Source organism: Nothoprocta perdicaria, unplaced genomic scaffold (genome assembly GCF_003342845.1).
Source record: "Nothoprocta perdicaria isolate Ctin4 unplaced genomic scaffold, notPer1 scaffold_133, whole genome shotgun sequence".
Taxonomy (NCBI): domain Eukaryota; kingdom Metazoa; phylum Chordata; class Aves; order Tinamiformes; family Tinamidae; genus Nothoprocta; species Nothoprocta perdicaria.
The window spans coordinates 1,620,356-1,643,422 of record NW_020454461.1 but is presented as its reverse complement, the minus strand read 5'-3'; the positions used below and the strand labels follow the sequence as shown (position 1 = coordinate 1,643,422).

General features: G+C 47.0%; 1 protein-coding gene across 1 annotated transcript in view; it reads left to right on the top strand.

Moving 5' to 3' along the window:
* Positions 1-23,067, top strand: part of SPTBN1 (spectrin beta, non-erythrocytic 1) — a 91,578-nt gene that overhangs the window by 30,398 nt on the left and 38,113 nt on the right. The window contains exons 2-12 of the mRNA XM_026033829.1: positions 6,908-7,059; positions 12,258-12,431; positions 13,676-13,767; positions 15,749-15,829; positions 16,570-16,685; positions 17,643-17,755; positions 18,339-18,526; positions 19,517-19,634; positions 20,791-20,949; positions 21,517-21,819; positions 22,417-22,570. Of these exons, the coding sequence (XP_025889614.1) occupies positions 6,908-7,059; positions 12,258-12,431; positions 13,676-13,767; positions 15,749-15,829; positions 16,570-16,685; positions 17,643-17,755; positions 18,339-18,526; positions 19,517-19,634; positions 20,791-20,949; positions 21,517-21,819; positions 22,417-22,570 (1,650 nt within the window). The remainder of the gene's footprint in view (positions 1-6,907; positions 7,060-12,257; positions 12,432-13,675; positions 13,768-15,748; positions 15,830-16,569; positions 16,686-17,642; positions 17,756-18,338; positions 18,527-19,516; positions 19,635-20,790; positions 20,950-21,516; positions 21,820-22,416; positions 22,571-23,067) is intronic.

Sequence of the window (23,067 nt, the reverse complement as noted above, 5' to 3'; positions counted from 1 at the left end):
GAGTTAGCCCCGTAATGAGCCCCTGGGTTGCGCCACTGGAAACCAGCCATGAGCTTTGAGCCGCTGGCTGCAACCTGACTGCCCGGCTGCTTCTGCCCCCGCCAGGTAGTCTGYCCAGCTGGCTCTTATCTCATCAGTGGGAATGTCAGAAAACTGTGGGTGAAAGCATGAAAAGCCTTGCTGAAGTCACGCTATTGCTCTGCAGCTGATGAGATTCAGCATCCGTTTCCCTGTCCTGCTGCCCAGCCCTTACTGACTCATCTCTGTATAGCAGTTATAATTTCATATTTCAAAACACCCAGATAAGGAGGCTTCCAGTTTGGTCACATAGCCGAACTGGAGAAATAGCAGGTTGCTTGTAGCCATGGGTGTGAGTGCTGAGCTCATGAGCAGAGCAGGCATTAGCTGCAACGGAGGCRAAGAAGAGGCGGGCTGAAAGAAAAAGAACAACAGAAACAAAGTTATTAAAAAAGAAAAGTTGCCAGCCTTGTTTTTCCGCTTCTGAAAAATCAGGAAGCCACTATAACGAGTCTCTCGTTCTGCTGGCTTTGCTGAGCACAGGAAGAAGATGAGCTTTTATGTAGTGAAGTGCCTGGAGTGGTGTCTGCGTGAATGCCAGGCCTTGCTCTCAGCCTTGCTAGTCCTGCACATAGCGGRGTGGGCGAGGATGAGCAATAATGCCCCCCTCTTACCCCCCACCTCCAAAACAAACAAGAAGAAATCCCTTGGCACTTCCCTGTATTATGTCGATAATGTTTTTAAGGGAAAGAGCAAAGACCCCACAAGATTGTGCTGATTGCTTCAGATCCTGCTGTGACCTCCGTCTCCGCATTGTTCCTCCGTGGGAATTTCACAGTCAGTGTCTTGGGAGAGGCCGATGCTTTTTCCATGCYACTTTTAATGAAGCGGTTTCCCCGTTACCCAAAGGGAAGAATGGCAACCAGTGTTGTAAAACACTGGGCACCAAATCAGCCGTAAGGAATTTCTCGTCCTTTTATTTTAAATATGAGCAGCACTAAGGTATTTTTCATGCTGCTTTTAAAGGGAGCTCTGTTTGGACTGTATGTTGGACACTCATTGGACCATGAAGTTATTTCTTTATTCAACTGTGCCCTGGCTGTTCTGCTGTAAAAACATTTTTGTAGYGTCTTTCTGCAGATACAATAGCTCAGGCTGGGGTCCCCTTGAGCTTTTCTTCTCACAGTGGGCTTCAAGTGTGTGGGCCGTTAGTTATGGTTGAATCAGATGGTGTTTCAAGCTGAAGATGGGTGTAGGTGCTTCTATGAGCAGCACCCAGAACGTGAAACTGTCTGTAAGGACCCATGGGAAAAGCTGTTCTCTTGCAGCTGCCTTGCAGCTTATTGCAGAAAACAAGAAGGCAGCCTCTATCCTACAGGGCAGTGAAGAGAGGGGACTGGTTAATGGTTAGGTAACGGGCTATATGATGTGGTCTTTTCAGTAGCCAGGAGTTGGGTAGGACGCTGGAGATATTTACCCAACTTCACCTTCCAGTGTTCCTKAAGTTGCACATGCAATTTGTGTGGTAGTTTACACCTGTGTAGGGAAAGTTGAGCGTATATTCTTCTCTAAAGCAGCTTACATATGTCAGCCTCATCTTCCGAATTAAAAAAAGAAATAGGCTGCGTTCTTCTGCCTAATCCCTTAACCCCAGGTGACTTTTATGTTGCGTTTACTGCCATGGGAGCCTGTGCAGATGGACACGATCGTTCTTCTACGTGAGTCTGAAGCTGCCTTGCAGGAGGTTTATTTTTACATTGCTGACACCAGAATGTCATAAACTGTGTAAAAATAAAGACAATGGGAGAGGACCTGCCCTTCCACAGCCTGTAGTGCTTGGCCGGCTACCGGACATTGTTCTGGGCATCATTTTATTGTCTGCAGAGGTTTAGTGACATCAAAGAGAAAGTGGCAGAACTGTTTTTTCCCACACGCTGCGTTATTTGGCTTTCCCTCCTTTCTTTGTGGCCCGTATTCAGCAGTGAAAGTAGCCACATGATGCAACATTTAATAGGGAAGGGTGGATATTTAATAGGATTTGGGAGCTGCCGGTGCTGCCCGGTAAGCGGGAGTGGATTGCGGCACGCGCGGCCTGGCTGTTGGCRGGAGACATTGGGGAGCAGAGGCAGGAAAGCAGCGAGGATTTTGCCCCTACTGCAGATCACCGGCTACCCAGAGCACGAGCAAAACTGCCCCTTTGCTTTTGCCATCCTTCCTACTCACGTTCGCATTCAGGCTCTTGTCAAACTCATGTCCAAGCTTGTAAAACGCCCAGCATAATCTCACTATTTTGGGTGGGAAAACTCCACCCTTTGTAGCATAAACYATCCGTAACAAACACATGATACTTGCATCAAAAACATCAGCTCGAGCCATTTCTCCACGCTAAAATACCTGGAAGATTGACACCAAAGTGAAGGATACACTTTTATTTTCCAAGTTCCGCTGGTTGTGGCTGAGCTTTATAGCCCTGTGTAACTGTATTCTCCCTGTAAAATCCCCTGGTTTGGCTTCTCCTTGCAGGCCTTATCCTGTGTTGTTGCTTGCCTGCTCACGTGCACCTTGCCCTGCGCTTCAGCTTCCTGTTTCTCCTGTCTTTCCATTTCTCTCAGCTCCAGTGTTCTGCCTGAGCTGCTCCCTACGGCAATATCTGCTCTTTGCTTGGTTGCCTTGCTATTACAAGGAGAACGTTCAGGCTTAGGACACTTGACCGTTAGGACAAACTCATTTTATTTCCTTTTTCTGCCTGGATGATCCCTCCTTCTGCCTTAACTTTCTTTCCTGCRGATTGATTCCAATATATTTGAATTTAGAAAAGGTGAATGTACAGTTGTGCTTGTCTGCAGTTGCTCGGGCTTCTCATTGCTGTGGTTGCTGATACAGGATGTGGAGTAGCTGGGTATAAAGGCCATCGTTTTGTGSCCTTTACCAGGGAAGTGGGACCAGGAATGGGACCTTCCGAGTCTGTCACACAYGCACAAAGCCCGACCTCATCCCATATCTTGTCCCCAGGCTTCATGCAGGTACCTTTCCCTCTGCTTGGGCAGCAAATTTAAGGGCTGGGAGCAGCCAGCATCAATTTTTATCCCCCCATAACCTGCTGAAGGGCTGGCAAGTGAACGAGCTGTCCCTGTGTCCCGTCTGCCACCAGCGATGCGCTCAGGTAGCACGAGGGGACCATACAGCAGCCCGTGCATCACATGCAGCGTGAGGACCTGCGGATGCCTCTCCAGGGGATGCATTTTGTGCAGGCCTCTGCTCGGGGCTGCTGGAACAGCAGAGGCTTGTCCCATATTGGGAGCATTTCACGAGCAGGTGAATGTCCAAAGGGGAGAGCGGCAGCTGTCCCGGTGCGGCGTGACCGGCATCGCAGTGGGGTTCGGAGGAGCTGCTGGCCGCCCTCGGCTGCAGGGCTTTGCAGAGGGGCCGGGGTTTCTCCCGGCTGGATTGTGGAGCCATGCATCTGCCGGGGCCTTCCCCATGGCAAATCCCCTGCTGCTGCGACCCTGCTTGCGAGCTCTGCCCGGCCTGTCTTACGTGAGGCTCGGCGAGCAAGCTCCTGCTTATTTACTAAACTCCTAAACAAAGTCAGCCCTTGATTTATCCCCGTCGCGGAGCTGGAGCTCGTGAGCCCCCGTCGTATTGTCAGGGGGTTTCCGCAGAAAGGAAATTTCCTTCCGAATGTTGCTGCAAGATAAGTCGGATTCTCCATTATCAATACGGTGGGAGAGCGGCTTCCGCTTCCCCGCTGAGCATGTTTTGCGTGTTGGGCATTTCTCTTTCCCCCCGGGACACAAATGTTTTTGCAAGCTGCAGGACACTCGGAGCTCCACCCGCATCCTCCACTCCCAGCTAATCTTGAGGATCTGAAAATGCCATTTGGGGAGCTCCAAAGGACATTTGTCAAAGTGATCATGAGATCCGTGAGTGGTGCTCCGGGGCCGTCACCGGAGCTGGTATCTCGCATCCGTACGGATGTGGATGCCTGTGCCATGCAGCTGTGTGCTCAGCAGTACCTGTGGCAGCAGCAGAGGTTGTGCCAGGCCCTTCTAACTGTGAGTGCCGGCCTTGCTGGCCAGGACGRGGGATGGGAAGGGAGAGGAAGGTGCCCGGGGGCTGCAGGGGGGCGGCTGCCCGAGGGCAGCTCTGCTCCCCACACAGAAGGTCTCCCCATTGCAGGCGGCGGCAGGAGGATGGGCAGGGCCCAGGTGAGGAGTGCCGAAGAGCTGGGGAACCCGCACAGCCCTTGAGCCCTGCTCTGTAAACAGGAACTGAGGGGCCCTCGGAGCGCGCGGAGGAAGCGGGAAGGTGGAAGGAGAGAGAGGCAGCAGCTGTGTTTGARCTGGGCTCAAATAGCCCCTGTGTGGGGGGTAATGGGAGATGCAGAGCCTGGAGGCAGCGGCCCCGGCCCCCAGGATCACTGAGCTCGGGCAGTGCAGGTGTCGCTTCCCTTAGGGCTTTTCCSTGGCGCCTGGGAAATGTGGCGGCTCTTGGCCCCACCAGTGGGGCGGGAACTTGGCAGCACCCCCAGATTTCACCTCTCTTGTCTGTAAGCCCTGCAGAATGGGGCTCTCRTTACTGAAAGCGCACGGTACCCAGGGCTCTTCTTCCCCCAGCCTGTTTCTGCTTAGCATGGTCCCAGGTGGAGCTGCAGGRTTGCTGATAGTCGTAGCTTTTGAACGAGGATTTTGGCTTGGACTTCTCCCCAATTACAATTTTGAGCATTCTCAGATGTATGAAGGTTTCAGAAATGTCCAGTTTTTTATTTTTGGGATGCTGTCCGTCCTTGCATCCGCTCGGGATGGACGTAGCCGCAGGARCCTCCCTGTGAGGTGCCAAGGTCAGCAAGCTCGCAGGGCTCTTATGGGGCCTGCTCGAGCTGGCGAACCTGGTCAAGGCGGAGCGGTGACCTCCGCCAGGATTCTGTTTAAAAACACGTTTTAGCAAGGCCTGACTCATTCCCTGACTCATTAACTTGAAGAAATACCTCTACTGAAAGAATAAATTAGCAGACAAGCAGTCGTGCAGACACAGCAGTACCAGGAACGGGCTATAAACAGTCCTCAAAAGTATACTGAAGGTGAGCAGASACTGTATTTAAGCCCTAGGTGACTGTTTCTCTCCCGTCTCGAGGCCTTCGTGTCCCGAGGCTGTCGTCGGCCGGAGGCTCCGAGGGCAGCGGAGCGGCCGCAGCTCCTGCCACTTCCTCCTTTCTTCCCCCACGGCAGCTGGACTCTCCTTCGTAGAAAGCAGGAGCAAGCAAGGGGACGTGGTGCTGCGAGCACGTCCGTGTGGGGTCACAAAACCCAGCCCTGAGGTCGCACCAAGCCCCGCTCCGTGTTCCTTTATTTCCCGCCTTCGTTGGCGGGTCGGGGTTGTGGCTTGTGGGGCAGCTGCGTTTGCTTTGAGCCGCTTCCCGCCCCGCGGCACGGCRGCAAAAATAAGTTGAGAAACCCATGGGAGGAACTGAGATGTTGGGGTGGGGTTGGTGCGAGGAGATGAAGCGCTGCCGCCGCGCCGAGCTGCTCCCCCGCTCCCTGCACACACCCCTGCGTAACCCGCTCTCTGTGGTCTCGCTGGTTTTATTTTCCTGCTGACTTTTTGCATAAAAAACAACCCATTTTGCAGCTTTCTAGACTCTGCAGCTCGTGCCCGGCCAGGCTGAGGAAGCGCTTGCTGCCAGGCAGAGGCCCTGGGGATATTCCTGAAGGAAGGCAGCCCCTGACACTGGGCTGCTTAGGAAATTTCAGCTCCTCTGTACTGCTATTAACATTCAACTGTGTCTGAAGCAGCGTGCCCAGAGTGTTAAGGAAGGGGAGCCTCACATTTTTGTTTAGGATTTACAAATCTTCACGTCATGTTTCTAAGAGCGGCTCCAGACTTCCAGAGCCCTAGTGGGARGTTTGGCTGCTCAGGCACTTTGGAAAGCAGAGCCCTTCGTTTTGGGTGTCTAATTAAGGACTTTGGAGTCTGGGTTTGGGCACCTGTGTTTTCACAAAGTCAGTACTTCCCAAATCAGTGAAGTGACTTTTTGCTGACTAGTAAGGGATAGATCCAAAGCCCTTGGCCAAAGGCTTTAGCTGCAAAGATGTGTGATATATTCGGTCTGAGAAACATTCTCTGCTTGGCAGGTAACTGCTTAAGAGTTTATGAATTAATGCGGGCTGCAATGAGTGTGTGCATTAAGAGAGCTCTCTTAGCCAGTGTTTTCCCATATAAACAGTTGTGAAAGGCTCTGGGAAGGGAASGTGGAAAGAACCTATTTTTCTATGGCTTAAATAAATGCATTTCAAACATACAGCTGTGGAAAGGTTCATCTTGACATTGTGTGAGTGTGGATGTAAATGTGGTATCTGCAAGTAAATACTGTAATGTGAGGAAAAAAACAAATGAGAAGCTTTGGTCTCTGCACATTTTTATGCCTATTCTGTTCCTATGCTAATGGCAGCTCCTCCTCCAAAGGATCCACTGGGGACTTTGGTGTGTAGTCAAGAGCAGAAGTTTGCCGTGGTGGAAGATAACTCTTGAGCAAATTAGAGGACACTTTAATCAGTGCAAAATGGTCCTTACCTTGTAGCTCTGCAACTGACCTCCTCACAGCTTAAGAAAGCTGCTTATATAAGCAGCATGTAAGTCTGCCATCTACACTCCAGGGATATTCCAAAGACAGTGACTCAGTAAAATTCCCAGGGACACTAGAAAATGTCATAGAATAGGAAGATGGATTCTCAGTGGGAAGTCCCAATTTCTGCAGTGATTCTAATTAAAAGAGAAAAAGCAAGGATTTAAGGACATTTTAGACATGTCTTAGGCATGTCTGAGAATCACAGTCTCATGTAGTTACATACTCTGATTTATTTTGAGTAACGTCCTGTTGTTTTCCCAACAGATGAGCGTGAGGCAGTTCAGAAGAAGACCTTCACAAAGTGGGTTAATTCGCACCTGGCACGCGTATCCTGCAGAATTACAGACCTCTACACTGACCTCCGAGATGGAAGGATGCTCATCAAACTTCTGGAAGTTCTCTCAGGAGAGAGACTTGTAAGTGTCTGCTTATTTACATTCACTGTGTTTCTTTTTTTGTACCTTTTTGTTACCAAAAAAACCCCACGAGTGAACTCTTGACTCCATTGAAGTCCAGCAAAACTATCAGATTTTAGATTTTAGAGGGTTCCCGACCCCTTAGACCATCTTTGTGGCTCTATTTGTGCGTTCCAGGCACCGTGGCCAGCTGGCCCCTCTCTGYGCTAGTAAACGCAGCCGCTGGATCCAGGTGGCTCCAAGCTGGCTGCCCGCCCGCCCCGAGACTCCCCATCCCCTGGGATGTGCCTGGGATCGCTGAGGACAGCGAGCTGGCGAGGACCAGGCCTGTGCTGGGAACTGTGACCGTTTTAACCGTATTATTAACCATGTATTTTAACTGAGTGCTCCTATGCAKACCTGGATTTGCTAGGATAGGTAAATCCTGGCTTTTCCTTGGCTAGAGGTACATCTAAAATAAATAATAGGTTAAGTTCTTTCTTTGCATATGTTGAGAGAATCTCCTGGATACCAGCACAAGGGGCTGGTGAGTAAGAAAAGGCCCATAGTGAAAAATCCTGCTGCATGACAGGAAAACTGGGCTCCAGTCAATGCCCAGGTATCAGTTTTTTACTCAGTTCCTTAAATGATGGCCATGTTCTTAACAGCCTAATTTAAAGCAATCTTTTCAAAGAAATACAGGTCTTTAGCTAAGACCCAAGGCTACATGAGGTTGCAGCTGTGTAATCACTTGTTATCAAGCACTCCTATTAATGGAAGCTCCGTGGCTTAATACCCTGAGTAACGAATTGAACAGATGGCCCTCAGTGTAGTATCTGTACAGCAAGGCAAGAGGGAGAGATTTCCAAATGCCCCTGTGATGGCAGGGAGACTCTGACATGCACAGAAGAGCGTGGTGCTGGTGCTCTGCGGGTGGAGGTGAATACTTGCCATGTTTGTGACCTGTATGTTCCTCCAAATATGTTTCTGTGCCAAAGAAATTACTTCAGTGGGGTTTTAGTGCTGAGTGTGTAGCACACGTGCAACCATGGAGGAACAGATGAGATCAGTGTGCACCCTTATTTAGCAGCTCAGGCTACATCTCTGCCGCCTCAGCTGAAACCTTCCTATCTGCCTGCAAAGCCTGGGCTTTCAGTGTCGAGTCGCAGTAGGGGAGCTCGGACCAGTCAGTCATGTAGCTCCTGCTACGTGATTCAGCTGCATTTTTCTCTMCAGGTTTTGAAAAAGGCAAACAGTGCTTACGCAGCTCTTCTCGTGGGAGGGTGCAGCCGTCCCTGGGTGAGAGTGCTGGATTTGCACTTGCATCATCGCTCCCCTATTGCAGTGGCAGCTGCCAGCACTACTGATTCTTAGTCTGGCTTGGTTATCTCAGCCTCAGGATGGACGACATCAGTCTCTGTTTGAACAGCACATTCCACCACACCTTCCTCTGCAAACAAGAATCCAGATAACTCAATTGACTAAACCTTGAGACAATTACACACTCTAAAAATATGCTAGCAGGATCAGCATGTAGTATTTACTTGTTGATGTTCTCCAGTCTTTTGGAATTTGTTTCAGTTGTTCTGACATCTCCATGCCACCACAGCAGAAGTGTAAAGGCATTATCTTACCTAGAAAGCCTAAAATCAAGATGAGAAACCTCAAATGGATCGGATGGAATAAAGAGACACAGAAACTAGCCTAGATCAATATTTGAATGCAGTGTTTACTGATGCGGTAGAATGAGCAGAATTTTGTTCCTGCATTAGAGACTATGACTCAGATTCCAGACCTTGAACCATGTACTTGGGAGGACATTCCTGTATATAGGATGCTCCTCTGGGAAACAGGATTCCTCTTTGCCCTCCCTAAGACTTCCAGCCATGTTTGAGTAAACCCTGCATTTTTGCAAAGGTCTGGTGACTTCTGACTCTGAAAACCCAGAATCCTTGAAGCTTTACTGAGGACCCTCCAAGTCAGAGTGTGTGAAATAGCTTCAGCTCTCAAAGTGTCCCTGTTGTGTTTCTTTCCATGCAAGGAATCCTGTGAGCTCCCTAGAGCTCCCTAGAGCTCACAGGATTTGGTGACTTATGTCAGTCACCAAAACTGGGACAGTACTTGGGCTGCTGAAGGTCTCAAACTATTGTCTGTCATGCTAGTTGATGTTGTCTCTTTCTGTATATGGTCCTTGTCCATTTGTTGTCTCTGGTTTTAGACAGTTAAGTTGTCTTGACATAGACCTTTGCAACTACCTCCATCATGACAGTAATATCTGGTCATTGTGGGTAGTAGTAACACTATTTAATAAGGATAACTATGGATATAAGAATAACTTGTTTGGAGCTGAAGGCATGAGCTGCTAATCTGCAGCTTCCTTCAGTCACGCAGCGTCTTCAAAATATAAGGGCAACATTTATATCTTCCCATTTTCACTCAGTTGATTTCCAGTCCTAGTCCAGACTTTAACTATTTAGGCCCCTCAGAGTGGCACAGTGTTCACAACAGGATGAGGGATGCCATAGACTGGCTGAGCCAAGCGGGAAAGAACCCAACCAGTATGAGGAGACAGTTGCGATTTTATTTGAGTGCACTGTCAGCCAGCTTCTCCCAAGGAGAGAAATAAAGCTGAGAATTGTTTTACACAAAAGAATGAGCATTTATCTCGTTTTCTTCCAGAACCAGATAAAAGCTCAATAATTTCTTTAGAAATCCTGAATGCTCAAAGGTCACATTGTTCAAGCAGACCCTTCCCAGTGAATTCTGTCACGTCTCCTGTTGGACGAGTGCAAGCGGGTGGGCTGCTCTCCAGGCCATTCCTGCCTCACGTCGAGGCTGTGCTGGAGAGCGTGGCAAGGGCAGCCCCACCTTGTGCAAACAGGTCTCGGGCTTCTCTTCCCCTTCTTGCCAAAGAGCAGGAGGTGAAAACCTGTATGAGCTGCCTCTGCAGATCCCCAGGGAGCTTCACCCTTGGTCTTTTGGGGCAGTTTGGCATCATGGGCTGTTTCTGTGCAGGGTTTGCAAGTGGCTTCTCAGACCCTTAGTAAGTCCTAGTTTGAATGGCCCTGGTAATAAGCTGTTGTASTTCCAATGGGGAATTTCTGAGCCAGGAAATCCAGGCAGAAGTCACTGTGGCACTAGAAAAGTCAGACTTTACCTGCTCTACGAGGAGCTGAATGTGCCCTCTGGATCAGAGGAGATGTATTTTGCACAGCTAAAATGGTCACTCCAGCAATTTCTTTAGATCAGAAAGGAACAGCTGCTGCAGAGAAACAAAACTTTCCTGTTTCCATGTGGGATGAGGAGGCAGAAGCTTAGGTGAAGCATAAGGACCCATGCAGAGGAGCTGCAGGTGCAGGTGACCCTGTGGGGAGGAGAGAGGATGGGCTGCCCTGCTTCCATCTGCGCCACGATGGGCTGGGCTGGATCTGATTTTATGTGACCTATTTTGCGTCCTCTGCTGCAAAATGCTTGTTGTGGGGAGAAAAGTCTTGCCCGTAATTGGTGGTTGTATTTCCTGCCTCCTTTATCTCGGAGCAAGGGGTCGTGGGGGTGACGGGAACAGGCRGCCTCAGGAACTAACCCCAAACGTGTGGGGAATGGTGTGAACCCTGTCACCTTGGTGCTGGAGCTTCTGGCCGCCGCAGGGCCGTTTCGGAAGCATTTCCTGCTAAGTGAAGCCTGTGGTGAACGGGAAGGGCTCCTCCAACTTGCGGGAGAGCAGAATCGAGTCCAACACCCAGGGCAGGAGCCCCTCCTGTGTTTGGGGAACGTAACATGGTGGTAAAAACAGCAGGCCCTGCGCGTGGTGCGGGTGCAGGCCGGGCCTGGGCCGCAGCCAGCCGGGTCTGCCCAGGGAGCCACCTGGGCTCCGGTCCGACCCTGCCCGGGGAGCCGCCTGGGCTCCGGCCTGGCCCAGCCCAAGGAGCCGCCTGGGCTCCGGCCTGGCCCAGCCCAAGGAGCCGCCTGGGCTCCGGCCTGGCCCAGCCCAAGGAGCCGCCTGGGCTCCGGCCTGGGCCCAGCCCAAGGAGCCGCCTGGGCTCCGGCCTGGCCCAGCCCAAGGAACCGCCTGGGCTCCGGCCTGGCCCAGCCCAAGGAGCCGCCTGGGCTCCGGCCTGGCCCAGCCCAGGAGCCGCCAGGGCTTTACCGGTGGCCTTTAGGTGAGCTCAGGGCCCTGCTGCGGCCCAGCCTGGCGCTGCAGCGGCCACCGGGCGAATCCAGCCTCGTCCCTGTCCCGCTGCCCCGTCCGTTCCGGCTGACGCGGGGCCCCCGACACCGCTCAAGGAGAGGGCTCTGCCTCCGCTCGCCCGTGGCCGGTTGGTTGTGCTCGCTCCAGGCCATGAAGGAACTGTGGCCATTAGTGGTTTGGCCGAGTGCCTTTGATGGCATCTCAGCGAGCACCRGACAGGCTGTTTGACTGCAGCCCTTATCTGCAGAACAAAGTTCCTTTAAATTCAGCTTTACAGCTGAGTTTTACGTGCTGTTAATATAGTCACAGCTTCTTCAGTTTACACTGTGACTTCATAAAAATTCATTACTTTTGTGTGGCTGCTTATTCTTTTTATTTTTTCCACTGTATAGAGAAAATGTTTGAAATAAATCTTCTATTTCTGTAATATCTGTCTGTCTTTAACTGCTCAAAAAAAGCAATGAAATTTATTTCTTAAGGTGTTTCATTGACTAGCCTAGGTCCAAGTCTACACTGCCTTTTAAGAGAACATGCACCTGTATTTGCAGCTGTTCTCTGGACCATTGCCAACTTCTTTCGATGCGTTATGGGTTGGTTTCATATCTTAGTCTTTGCAGAATCTCTTTTGTTTTTAGCTGTGGAAGGACTTGTGCTGGTGAAAAGAAAAGAGCATTTTAGGAAAATGTAGTAGGCAACAAAACTGAGTAKCCCTCAGCTAGTGAGTGAATAGACTAGACTGAAAAACTGAAGGGAGCCAACAGGCAGAACACTTTGAAAAGCAAATTACATTGGCTTTGGCAAGGTCTGTGGGCTAAACTGGGTACCTGTCGCCATGTAGCAGTGCAAGTCATTAGCAAGAGGTAAGGGATGGTTGCACCCCTTGAATCTATAGAGCAAATATTTGCCCTGCAAAATTTGGAGAGCAGTATTTCTGGCTGGTAGCAGCCCAGCTTGGAATGAATATTGAGCAAGCAGCCTTTCATCTTTCACCTTAGTCATGCGTGTTTCTCTTCTCTCTTTTGCCTTCTAGCCCAAACCGACTAAAGGACGGATGCGCATCCATTGCCTGGAGAATGTTGACAAAGCCCTTCAGTTTCTGAAGGAGCAGAGAGTGCACCTGGAAAACATGGGCTCCCACGACATCGTGGATGGGAATCACCGGCTGACCCTGGGCCTCATTTGGACCATTATCTTGAGATTCCAGGTAACGCATATGCACACATTTTACATGCTTGTTTGTGATACATTTTACTTACTTGTTAAGTGTGGAGTGTTCCCAAGTCCCCTGGCTTGACGGGAATGAAGAGTGCTTAGCATCTGGCAGAACATGCTCCAGAGCTTAGAGGACAGGGAAGAAATTAATCTTAATGGTGCTGCTGGTCTATCCTGAGGGCCAGTGGGAGTTAGAGGCTTAGGTTTCCTGTGTGCAGAGTCATGTGCTTTTGTTTTTAAAGTGTTAATAATCATGAAACCCTAGAACCCAAAYAAACTTGGTTTTATTTTTATTTCCAAAGAGTTGGATCTTTTCAATGCTTAAAATTATGTCATGTTGTTTGTAAAGCTATCATGTTGCAATTTTAGCTTGGACTGTAATGTGTGTGCAACCTGCTTCTCTTGTTACTGTTGAGAGCCAAACATCTCTCTCAAAGACATTTCAGCATTTTAGCTTTTTTTAAGCTTCGCTTTAAACTGTATGCACAATTAKCAGGGGTATTTCATACTGCTCAGATCCATAACAAATGACAGGGAAGGAAGGAAATTCTTGCCTGAATGGAGGGGTAGCTCTAGCTGGTCGTGGGGGCCCTGTGCTGAAGCTCTTCATGCAGATCCAGGGAACACTTTCTAGGGAGAATTACAATGGAAGATGCATTTGCCTTGCTGGTAGTACCTGAAACTTACTTTCAGTACCTGAAAGTAAGAACTGTTTGTCTTTTTTCTTTCCTTTTATAAAGTGGATGATGAGAATCCAGAATATATCTTTGTGATGCTGGGGGGCAGACTGTTTCCTGCAGGCTTGGTGTCAGGAAATGTATTTGCTCCTATGAAAATCCTGGTTAGGTTTTCTCTTCCCTCTGAAGGAYTCCACAAAGCTGGATGTGCTCAGCATGCTGAGGGATGCATCTAGCACCGTGTAGGATGAGACCCTAATGCTGCATAAAATAGATTTTGCCTTGACAGCTGGAAATAATTATTCTGATAAAGTTTAAACCTTTCTGTCTATGGACTAAACAAATAATAATCCTCCAGGAAAATAAAGATAGATGAAACTTTCTTTTGACATGATGGCACTTAAATGAAGAAGAGACTTATGTGCTCCTTCCTTGCACTTGGGTCATCTTAGATTTCTTTGTTACTTATGATCTGATATAATTATATTTCATTTTTTCAGAAAAGATAAAAACTGTTTTCTGAGGGGTGAACTAACTAAAACCACTTTGTTACTTTCAGATACAAGATATCAGTGTTGAAACTGAGGACAATAAGGAGAAGAAATCTGCTAAAGATGCTTTGCTTTTGTGGTGCCAGATGAAGACAGCTGGGTGAGTGTAGATTAAGTGATTATCTATAAAGCTCTTACAGTATTTGGACTTTTCACTGAAATCACTTTAAATGGGCAAACATGTATCTTTCCTTAAATGGATTGAGCCAAGAGGAGTGAATTGATGTTTACAAGTCAGAAAATTCTGGATTGATTCTATGATTTTGAATTCTGTATGATGAACCTCTGAACCTGAAAATCAAYTCATTTACATTCATACTCTGAACAAATAATGATACTTTGTATGTTTACTACCAACTTTTCCCTTTTTCCCTTTATAGCAACATATAGATATGCAGAAAWTAGTGTTTTACAAACAATTTCAGAAGCTTTGTTCCAATCTGCAGTTCCTCTGGAAGATGTGGCAGTTGARTTCTTTTTTTGTAAAGACTGATTTACCATTTGTGATAGGTTTGGTTGTTATTATAAGAGTGCAGGTGAATTTAATCCCAGTCCCAAGTTTCTATTTTTTTTATCATGTAATCTAGGAAGGATATATAGGGACCAGTCCTGTGCCATCGAAGTTACCATCAAATCTCCCTTTTGACTACAGCATATGCATCTGTGTATATTGATTGACTAGGATTTTCTGAGCTTTAAAACTGCTCTTAGCTGTGGTGTCTCTTAAGGCAGACTGCCACCCAAAACATGAAGACCAAGTGATACTATTTAGTAGATTTTATTGTTTATTTATTTTCAGAGCTCTGCTTATTTTCAAAGACCTAAAATTACTTCTTTTCTCAATGCAATAAGATGCAAAAGCGTATTTTACATAGCAGAAGTGCTGAAATGTATTCTGGCATTCATAAAGTATCCCTGTCCTGCAGACATTGGTCTTTTCTATCTCTATTCAGCATAATGCAGTGGGATCCACCCAGCAGGGTGGATAAAATATCAGCAGAGGTGAAGGTTAGTCTCCTGTCTTGGCTGAATTGTCTGCTCTAAAGTAGAAGCTGATGGAAGCAGAATGTGTTGCACAGAATAAATTTTGAGAGCTATAAGGAAAATAAAGCTATTTGGCTACTGTTTCTTGCTGTCAAGTTATGTGGTTTAACCACATGTATTTCTAGCTTGAGTTTATATGTCTGTCTTTATTCTGTTTTTCTACTATGAAGACGATTTTTCATAAATGAAAATACTTCCAAAATGTGCTTCTCTAACAGTAACCTTCTTGCATAACTAAATATCCATTATTTATAGGAATTCAATATGTTTCCCCCATGAAACATGGATGACCATGTAATTAATGAAATGGGCTCTTTTGCATTATTCTAGTTATACTTTGTCTCCTCAAGATCTTCATTAAAAGTGGGCCTCTGAGCAGCCTGTGCTTTTTTGAGACTCCTAAATTACCCGAATCACCGAGCAAATTAACTTTGCCCCTATTTGTACATGGAGAATGAAGGTGGCAATCGCATACATCTAGTTCAAAAGTCAAATGGTCATTAGGGTCCTTGAAGCTGTCCGTGGCAGCAGATCTTCTCAAGGAAATCTCCATGTGTTACTGTTCCTGTGGCACCTGCAGCCATCAGGACAGGTTTGACTCATCCCTTTTCATCCCTCTATTCCTGCTCTTCTCCTAAACTTGACAGCTTGAATACCTCTTTGGTTCTTTGCCAGCAGCTGAGTCAGGAATGGGCTTTAGACTTGCAGGGTGTGGAAGCTCATAGGCTGCAGATTGGGCAGCAAGTTATAGAATATTAGCTTCAAGTGATTTCTCTGAAGGACGTTTAGAGCCTTTCTTGCAGAACASCTATCAGTTCTGCTGGGCTTACAAGAATAAATGAGATGTTCTTACCTCTGCTCTTGTCCTGATTAGAAAACAGTCAGGATGATGGATAATGGGTAGTCCGTCATGGGATGGCACTGTCCCACCCTTATGTTTACAGTAAATTTAGCACTCCTGCTTTTCGTGGCACAGTTGCAGAGCTGCAGCAAGGGTGATGTATTGATTGTGACCTCCTTGTTTTGTGCTCTGCCAGCTATCCCAATGTCAACATCCACAACTTCACGACGAGCTGGAGGGACGGGATGGCTTTCAACGCACTAATACATAAGCACAGGTATGTGTGAGTAAAAGTCTCTATGGGTTTGAAAGCTTCAGCTGTTGCACTGCACACTGTGTCTTACAGTTACTTTGCAGCCTAATGTAAAATCTGTGAAGGGGAAGAGGTGAAAAATTGCGGAGCAAAACAGCATCTTGCCTTTCACCCTCGTGGTCACTGTGAGCTCACCTGGGCAGCAGCTTCTCACATTGCAAGTCAAAACAGGTTTCACATTTAGCTCCAAGAGGATAAATTATACATGTGAGATTGTCTTGCTTTGTGACTGACCAACTTAGAAAAAGGTTTTATAGCTTCCTGAGTAACCTATGGTCTGGCCAAACAGCCTGGAATACGGGGGGCAGGAGGGAAGGAAATCCCTCTGAGAGGGGTGGCAGGTCCAGTGCAAGGCTTCAGYGCGGCTGGAGAGACCACTCACCAGCAAGGCCATTGGATGGGGTTAGTGGGACAGCTTGTGTGCTTACAGCAGGACAAGGAGAGACTGCCCGAGCTGGGGTGTGACTGTCATCCCCGGAAAACTGTCCATGTTGTTGTCTCAGGCTCCGTTYTGCTKGCACACACCAGGCATTACTTYGCTCCCTGAATATTCCTGTTCAAAKGAGGAGGGCTCCTGGGGTAGGGAAACCTCGGTGGTGTGAGGCGCCAGGTTTTCTGAAGGCTGCAGATTTTATTTCATGTGTTCATTAGAGGGTGGCTGCACTCTGCCTCGGGAAATCCAAAGAATTTTCCATCCTGTCTAGGCCTGATCTGATTGATTTTGACAAGCTGAAGAAGTCAAATGCACACTACAATCTGCAGAATGCTTTTAACCTTGCAGAGCAACACCTTGGTCTCACCAAGCTCCTGGACCCCGAGGGTAAGATCTCCTGCCATTTCAGCACTTCACGGCTCTTTTCTCGCACCCCTCCTTATCCCAGGGTGCTGTTTGGTGACAGCTGTCTGCGGGAGGAGGGAGCAGCTGGATGCTGCTGACTCACCCGGTGGGAGAGGAGCCAGGATGTCTTCTGCAGAGGACTGAGCAGCRGGAGCACAGCAGCTCCCAGACCTGAGCGCATCCCCGCACCCAGCAGGGCCACGGGGCTGCCCATGGCTGCAGAAAAGTGTAGTAGTGAGCAGCACCCTTCAGGCCTGCACGGAGAAGCAGTGTGTGTAAGCCAGAGGAGCCCGGCCTGCAGCAAGCTGCAGCAAGCTGCAGGCTGCAGCAAGCTGCAAGCCGCAAGCTGCAGGCCGGGGCGCGCGCCCACGCGCCCCGCAGGAGGGCTCGTGACGCCGGCACAAGGGCTTCCTTGTCGTGGCGCGCGGGAAGGCCTCGTGTTTGGGCACGTCTCTTCTTGCTGGTTTTCCCAGGCCTGAGGATTGCTGCAGCAGGGGAGAGGGCTTATTTGCCACCTGTATCTCGCGAAAGCTTCGCCTGGGCAGGCACACGGTTCGTTTTGAGTCCCTGTCTGCAGGTTGAAGGCAGCGCTGGCGTCGCCAGCTAGTGCTGTCTGCCAGCCCGCACACGGGCACTGGTTACGTTACTGAGTGGGCTGGGGGAGCCTGGCACCCRGCTCGGGTGGCCTTTAACCCCGGAGCACAGGAGGGCGAGCGGGCGAGCAGCCCTTCGTGGTGATGGAGGTCAGGGCCTGTCCRTGCCCACAGTCCAAAAGGTGCCCAGAGCTGCTGGACTCGCTTCTAACTCACTCCTAACCTAAGGGTTAGGAACTGGACTGCCCCGAGCCCCCTCTCCGACTCTTGAGCTTGTCCTTATTGGGTTACTGGCGCTAGCCCCCACACCTGCAGTGTGCTGAGACATCTCTTGTTTGGTTTTCAGATATCAGTGTTGATCATCCTGATGAGAAGTCAATCATCACCTACGTGGTGACATATTACCACTACTTTTCTAAGATGAAGGCCTTAGCTGTCGAAGGAAAACGTATCGGAAAGGTTTGCAAGTTCAAATTATCTGTTCTTATAAAGCAGATTATTTGCTTTTATTGTTGGGTGTTGGCCTTTGAGAGTCCACTGTGTACTAATTTTTAGTTTTGCTTTTGAAAATTTTTTGARCATTGAACATGACTCTTAGGGGATATTTAATTTCCAGCTGTCTCTCATTAGAAAACATTTGGCCAGTTTATTTTTGCCTGTTGATTTTGCATCACTGCCACTTTTCCTTTCTCAGTAATTGCTCCTCACCCTCTGGGTCCTCTGACTTTCCTCTGGAGCCCCGAGGGGTGTCTCATTTAGCAATGTGCTGCCTTTTGGCAGGGCTGCCACCATCCTCCCAGCTGGCAGACTGATTGGGAATCCATTCCTTAAGCCTCAGCTCTGCCTCTCCGTTCCCTTGGGATCACGGCAGTTCACTGCAAGGTCCCCAAGGCTCAGGGATCTCAGAGCCTGGGACACTCGGGAGTGAGCAGGCTGATTCCTAAGGCTCCCAGGACCGTATCTGCCTTGGATCTTGTTGGATTAAATGACTCCCAAGAGCATTGCCCTTGTTRCTGAAGTTGTCTCGTGCTGCTTGTTGCAGGTGCTCGACAATGCCATTGAAACTGAGAAAATGATTGAAAAATATGAGTCGCTGGCTTCTGACCTTCTCGAGTGGATCGAGCAGACCATCATCATCCTCAACAATCGCAAATTTGCCAACTCCCTAGTTGGGGTGCAGCAGCAGCTCCAGGCATTCAACACTTACCGCACCGTGGAGAAACCACCCAAGTAATTTTAATCTCAGCTTAAGAAAACAGTGGTCTTGTTTTGTTTAGTCGATCATTGATATTTTTTTAAACAAACACATCCAAATAGTTTTAATCATGGCTTAAGAATTTATTTTTCTAGGCAAACCCAGCTATCCCATTTCTAATTGGCACTGCTGCTTGTTTCTCAGAAACTGTTTGTGTTATGCTAGTCGCATCATGCCCGTAGTAATAGTAGTAACTTGCTGCTTGCAGGCTCTCCGAGTCCTGGAAACTGTCACTTCACAGAGATGCCTGCCATGTCATCTGGGTGGTAATGGCATCTTAGCAGGAGTATCACCAGGCATGCTTGCTAGCAGCATATAACACCAACAATAATAATAAAAGAATCTACTGTTTATTTAACATCAAGAGGAAGTTTATCTGGCTTGATAAAAGGGAACTGTGCTTGCTACAAGTGATATACCCAAAGCCATTCAACTTATTTCTGGGAAGTTTTTTTGGCATTATGGTTTCAGCTCCGTTTATTATTTTTGTCTAAGTTTTAATGAACAGTAATCATCATCCAAAATATTACATGATACCCAGACATCTTTTTAAATTACACTCTGCTCCCTAGTGTCTATGATATCTGTGCATTTCCCAGGCATACAACTCAGGGAAAACAGTGGGAAGGATTTATTGACTGCAGCAGGCTTCAAATAAAACTTCYATTTCTTGAGATGATAAACTAGGACAATGCACATGGAGTAGAGTAAACTAAAATTCTGCCTTCTGTCCCCCAAAGGGATTTAAATCTAAACATACGAAATTTCTTTTTTTTTGCTGTTTGACCCAGCTGTTTCCAGGGAACGTGTGGGCTGTTTCCGTTGCTTCCAGCTTTCACACAAGATGAAGGTGTTTATCTGAATGCTCCAGTCATAATGCCAGTATTTTTAGGAAGTGCTTCTTAACACCTTAGAGGCAATGAAAGCTTTCTTCTAACCCTGCTCCCTTTGGAAATCTTGTTTAGATTTACAGAAAAAGGAAACCTGGAAGTGCTGCTTTTTACCATCCAAAGCAAAATGAGAGCCAACAATCAGAAAGTATACATGCCAAGGGAGGGCAAACTCATCTCCGACATTAACAAGGTAAACTGAGCCAGCTGCTGCTGAGGGACTCAGAATTTTCTGTTTCAGATTCAGTCTCAGCATCCTGGCAAGAAATGCAGCCCTTGGGYCTGGAGATGTGGGGCTGACAGTGGAGGAAAGATCTTTTCCCATAGCTCAGAATCGCTTGTCTGAACTGTCATTCCCGGGTGGCTTCAGCCCCTGTAAGCTCTGTGGCACCTCCTGCCTGCTCAGGCCTGATCTTTTTCTGCTGGTGCAGCTGGCAGAACAGCAGCAGGTCTGACCAGCTCCCTCAAGGATAACAAACAGCTTTAAACTGTGAGCTTCCCTCGTTTGTGTTGGATCATACTTGGCATTCCCAGAGCAGCTGCTCTGGGTGGCTCTGGCCTCGGTCTGCATCCTCCAGAGCAGTAAACTGCACAGCTCCCCTCTTTGTGTTAAGCCCCTGTGCATGCCAAAAATACTTGGGTTTCAGGCAATTTCACATCTGTTAGGGTTTAGAAGGATCTAGGTAGTTTGTTGTTTAATTGTGGCTGTTTTTCTTGTTTGTAAGATCTGAAAGGTGATTAGCTTGCTTTCAATGTACTCCTAAGACCTGTTATTTTTGCAATATTAATGACTTGCATGTGACTAGCTTTTTTTTTTCCCCTGGAGGAAAGATCTCACATGCAGCAAAAGTAACATGTCTCTGTACTTGTTTTTCTTTCTGAAGTAAATGYAATAAAGAACAGCAATCATAAGTTGATTTAAGAGAGGAGAGGGTGTGAATCTTTATTTCTCATTATCTGAAAGAGAAATATGCAATCCCTTCTTTGGAAACAGAGCTCAGAAGATTTTGAAACTTATGTTCTACATTKAAGCAAGGTATTTTGCCCAAGTTTATGGAGACAAACAACAGAAGTACTCTAGAAAATGCATATGAGCCACACAAGCTGTATACCCCTTACGCAGAAAATGAATGAATGAATTAAGAATATATTTTAAATCATGCTTGTRTCTTAGCAGACAAGGTGTAAGGTCAAGCAATAATTTTGGGGCTTATAAATAAACAAGCTAGTTCCATGAAGTTTGGCTGTAAGTGAGTTCAGTGCTGATTTCATATTAAGTGGATATGTGATTCTGTAATTATCCTATAAAAATATATATTTTGAAGATGCATTTTTTTCCCCATCTTCAGGCCTGGGAAAGACTGGAAAAAGCTGAACATGAAAGAGAACTGGCACTGCGAAATGAGCTCATCAGACAAGAGAAACTGGAACAACTTGCACGCAGATTTGATCGCAAGGCAGCTATGAGGGAAACTTGGCTGAGTGAAAATCAACGTCTAGTTTCTCAGGTGCTGCTTTCAGAATTGCCTGTGTGACTGAAATGATTCTCATGAGTAATTATAGGATACAGTACATGCAAAGTGAAAATGTTTCCTATGTTATGCCAARTGTTTTACTGAATATATTTATTATATGTGCATGTAAACATGTATTTTGGTGCATATGTATGTATATCCTGTATGTCATATTTTAATGCATTTAGGAGACCCATTCTTTGAACCTACCAGACTATCCTCATGAGAGGTTGATGAAGAAACGGCTACCCACAGTGAAGATTTTCTTGATTTGAATAATTTGGTAAATTCAGTGGAACAGCCCAGGAGTGAATTTTAGTTTTTAATATTAAAGATGATTGAAAATGATTTTAAAGACCCAAATGCTTAGTCTGAATGGCTATCACAGGTCTTTCCCTAAAGCCAGTAGATATCTCTGAAACATGTCAGCTGTTTTTATCGGAGGGAGTGTTCAGAGCAGTTTGGGATCCTGGATTTGTTAGCAAGTGTATTTTGCACAATTTGAGCATTAAGGCTTTTTGCCCGAGCAGCCATTATTGAAGACATCCTCTGTCTTTACAGGATAACTTTGGCTTTGACCTTCCAGCCGTAGAGGCTGCGACCAAGAAGCACGAGGCCATTGAAACAGACATTGCAGCGTATGAAGAACGAGTCCAGGCCGTGGTCGCAGTTGCAAAGGAGCTCGAGACAGAAAATTACCATGATATCAAACGCATCACTGCGAGAAAGGACAACGTTATCCGCCTGTGGGAGTACCTCCTGGAGCTGCTCCGCGCACGGAGACAACGGCTGGAGATGAATCTTGGTCTGCAAAAGATTTTCCAGGAAATGCTGTACATTATGGACTGGATGGATGAGATGAAGGTTAGTGTCGCCTACTTAAGAACATAGACCAACGTTTTGGAGAAGTTTAGAAGTCCTTTCATATAAAATTGTATTTAATTTTTATTATAAAGTTCCTCTTCGTCACTGATGTAACTTACATGGAGATCTAGTCGATCTAGTCTTTTCTTTACCTTAAAAAACATGGAATTTCTTCCTGCCTACKCTCCTGGGCTCTGGGAAGGGGAAGGACCATGACTTTGTTCTTCTCTGTCAGCCAGCAGAACTGGGGAGTTTTCCAAGGAAAGTAAGGTATGTGTAGCTGAATAGCAGCTCACAGCACCTGAACTGAGTGCTCTTCAGCTTTCTGCAGAGCTAAAGCAGCTTTTCATCATCCCAGATTTAAATCTGGGTTGACCAGTTTGTCAAGTTCTTCATGGTTGCCATGGTTGATTTKAAGAATATTGGCCGAATTCATGTTAGCCATATCTCTGTACATTTTAAATAGTTCCGAATGGTTCTGCTTACACACTTGGTGTTTCTCTGGACTTACTACTTGAGTAATGAATGAAGAAATTGTTAAAAGACAAATAGCTGGTGGCTTCACCCCAATTTATTTGCCTTTTTTATTTTGATCAGGTGCTTCTCTTGTCTCAAGACTATGGCAAACATTTGTTAGGAGTGGAAGACTTGTTGCAGAAACATGCCCTTGTGGAAGCAGACATTGCTATTCAAGCAGAGAGAGTGAGAGGAGTCAATGCATCTGCTCAAAAGTTTGCCACAGATGGAGAAGGTAACTAGTAAACACTGTGCCTTTCTTAGTCCTAATTTTGTATGTCTATGGGACATATTTGTAAGCGTCATGAGTTTGTCCAGGCAGATGAGGTTAAATTCTGCACCGCAGTAAGAGAATTGAGCTTGATTTGTTCACTCACAGTGCCAATGTAGTTACTTTGTCCAGATACCTGCTCAAAGATTTCAGAATGTCACTGTCTTTTGTGTGGGATGTCACACTCATAACCAGCAGCAACTGTGGCAGTCACTGTTAATTTCCCTTTCTGCTTTTCTAATAGAAACAATTCAAATGATTGGGCCCAGCCTGATAATGTTCTCATTTATGCAAATCCAAGGCAATTCCACTAAATCAGTGTCATTAACTAGAGTAAATAGCACTCATGTTGTGCTATTGTTTATTAAGGCTGATAAAACTCTGCAGCAGTGAATTTTGTTTCACTGAAAACAGTCATGAGTGTCTGTATTACAGAGCTTTATTGGTCTTTTTTGCCTTCA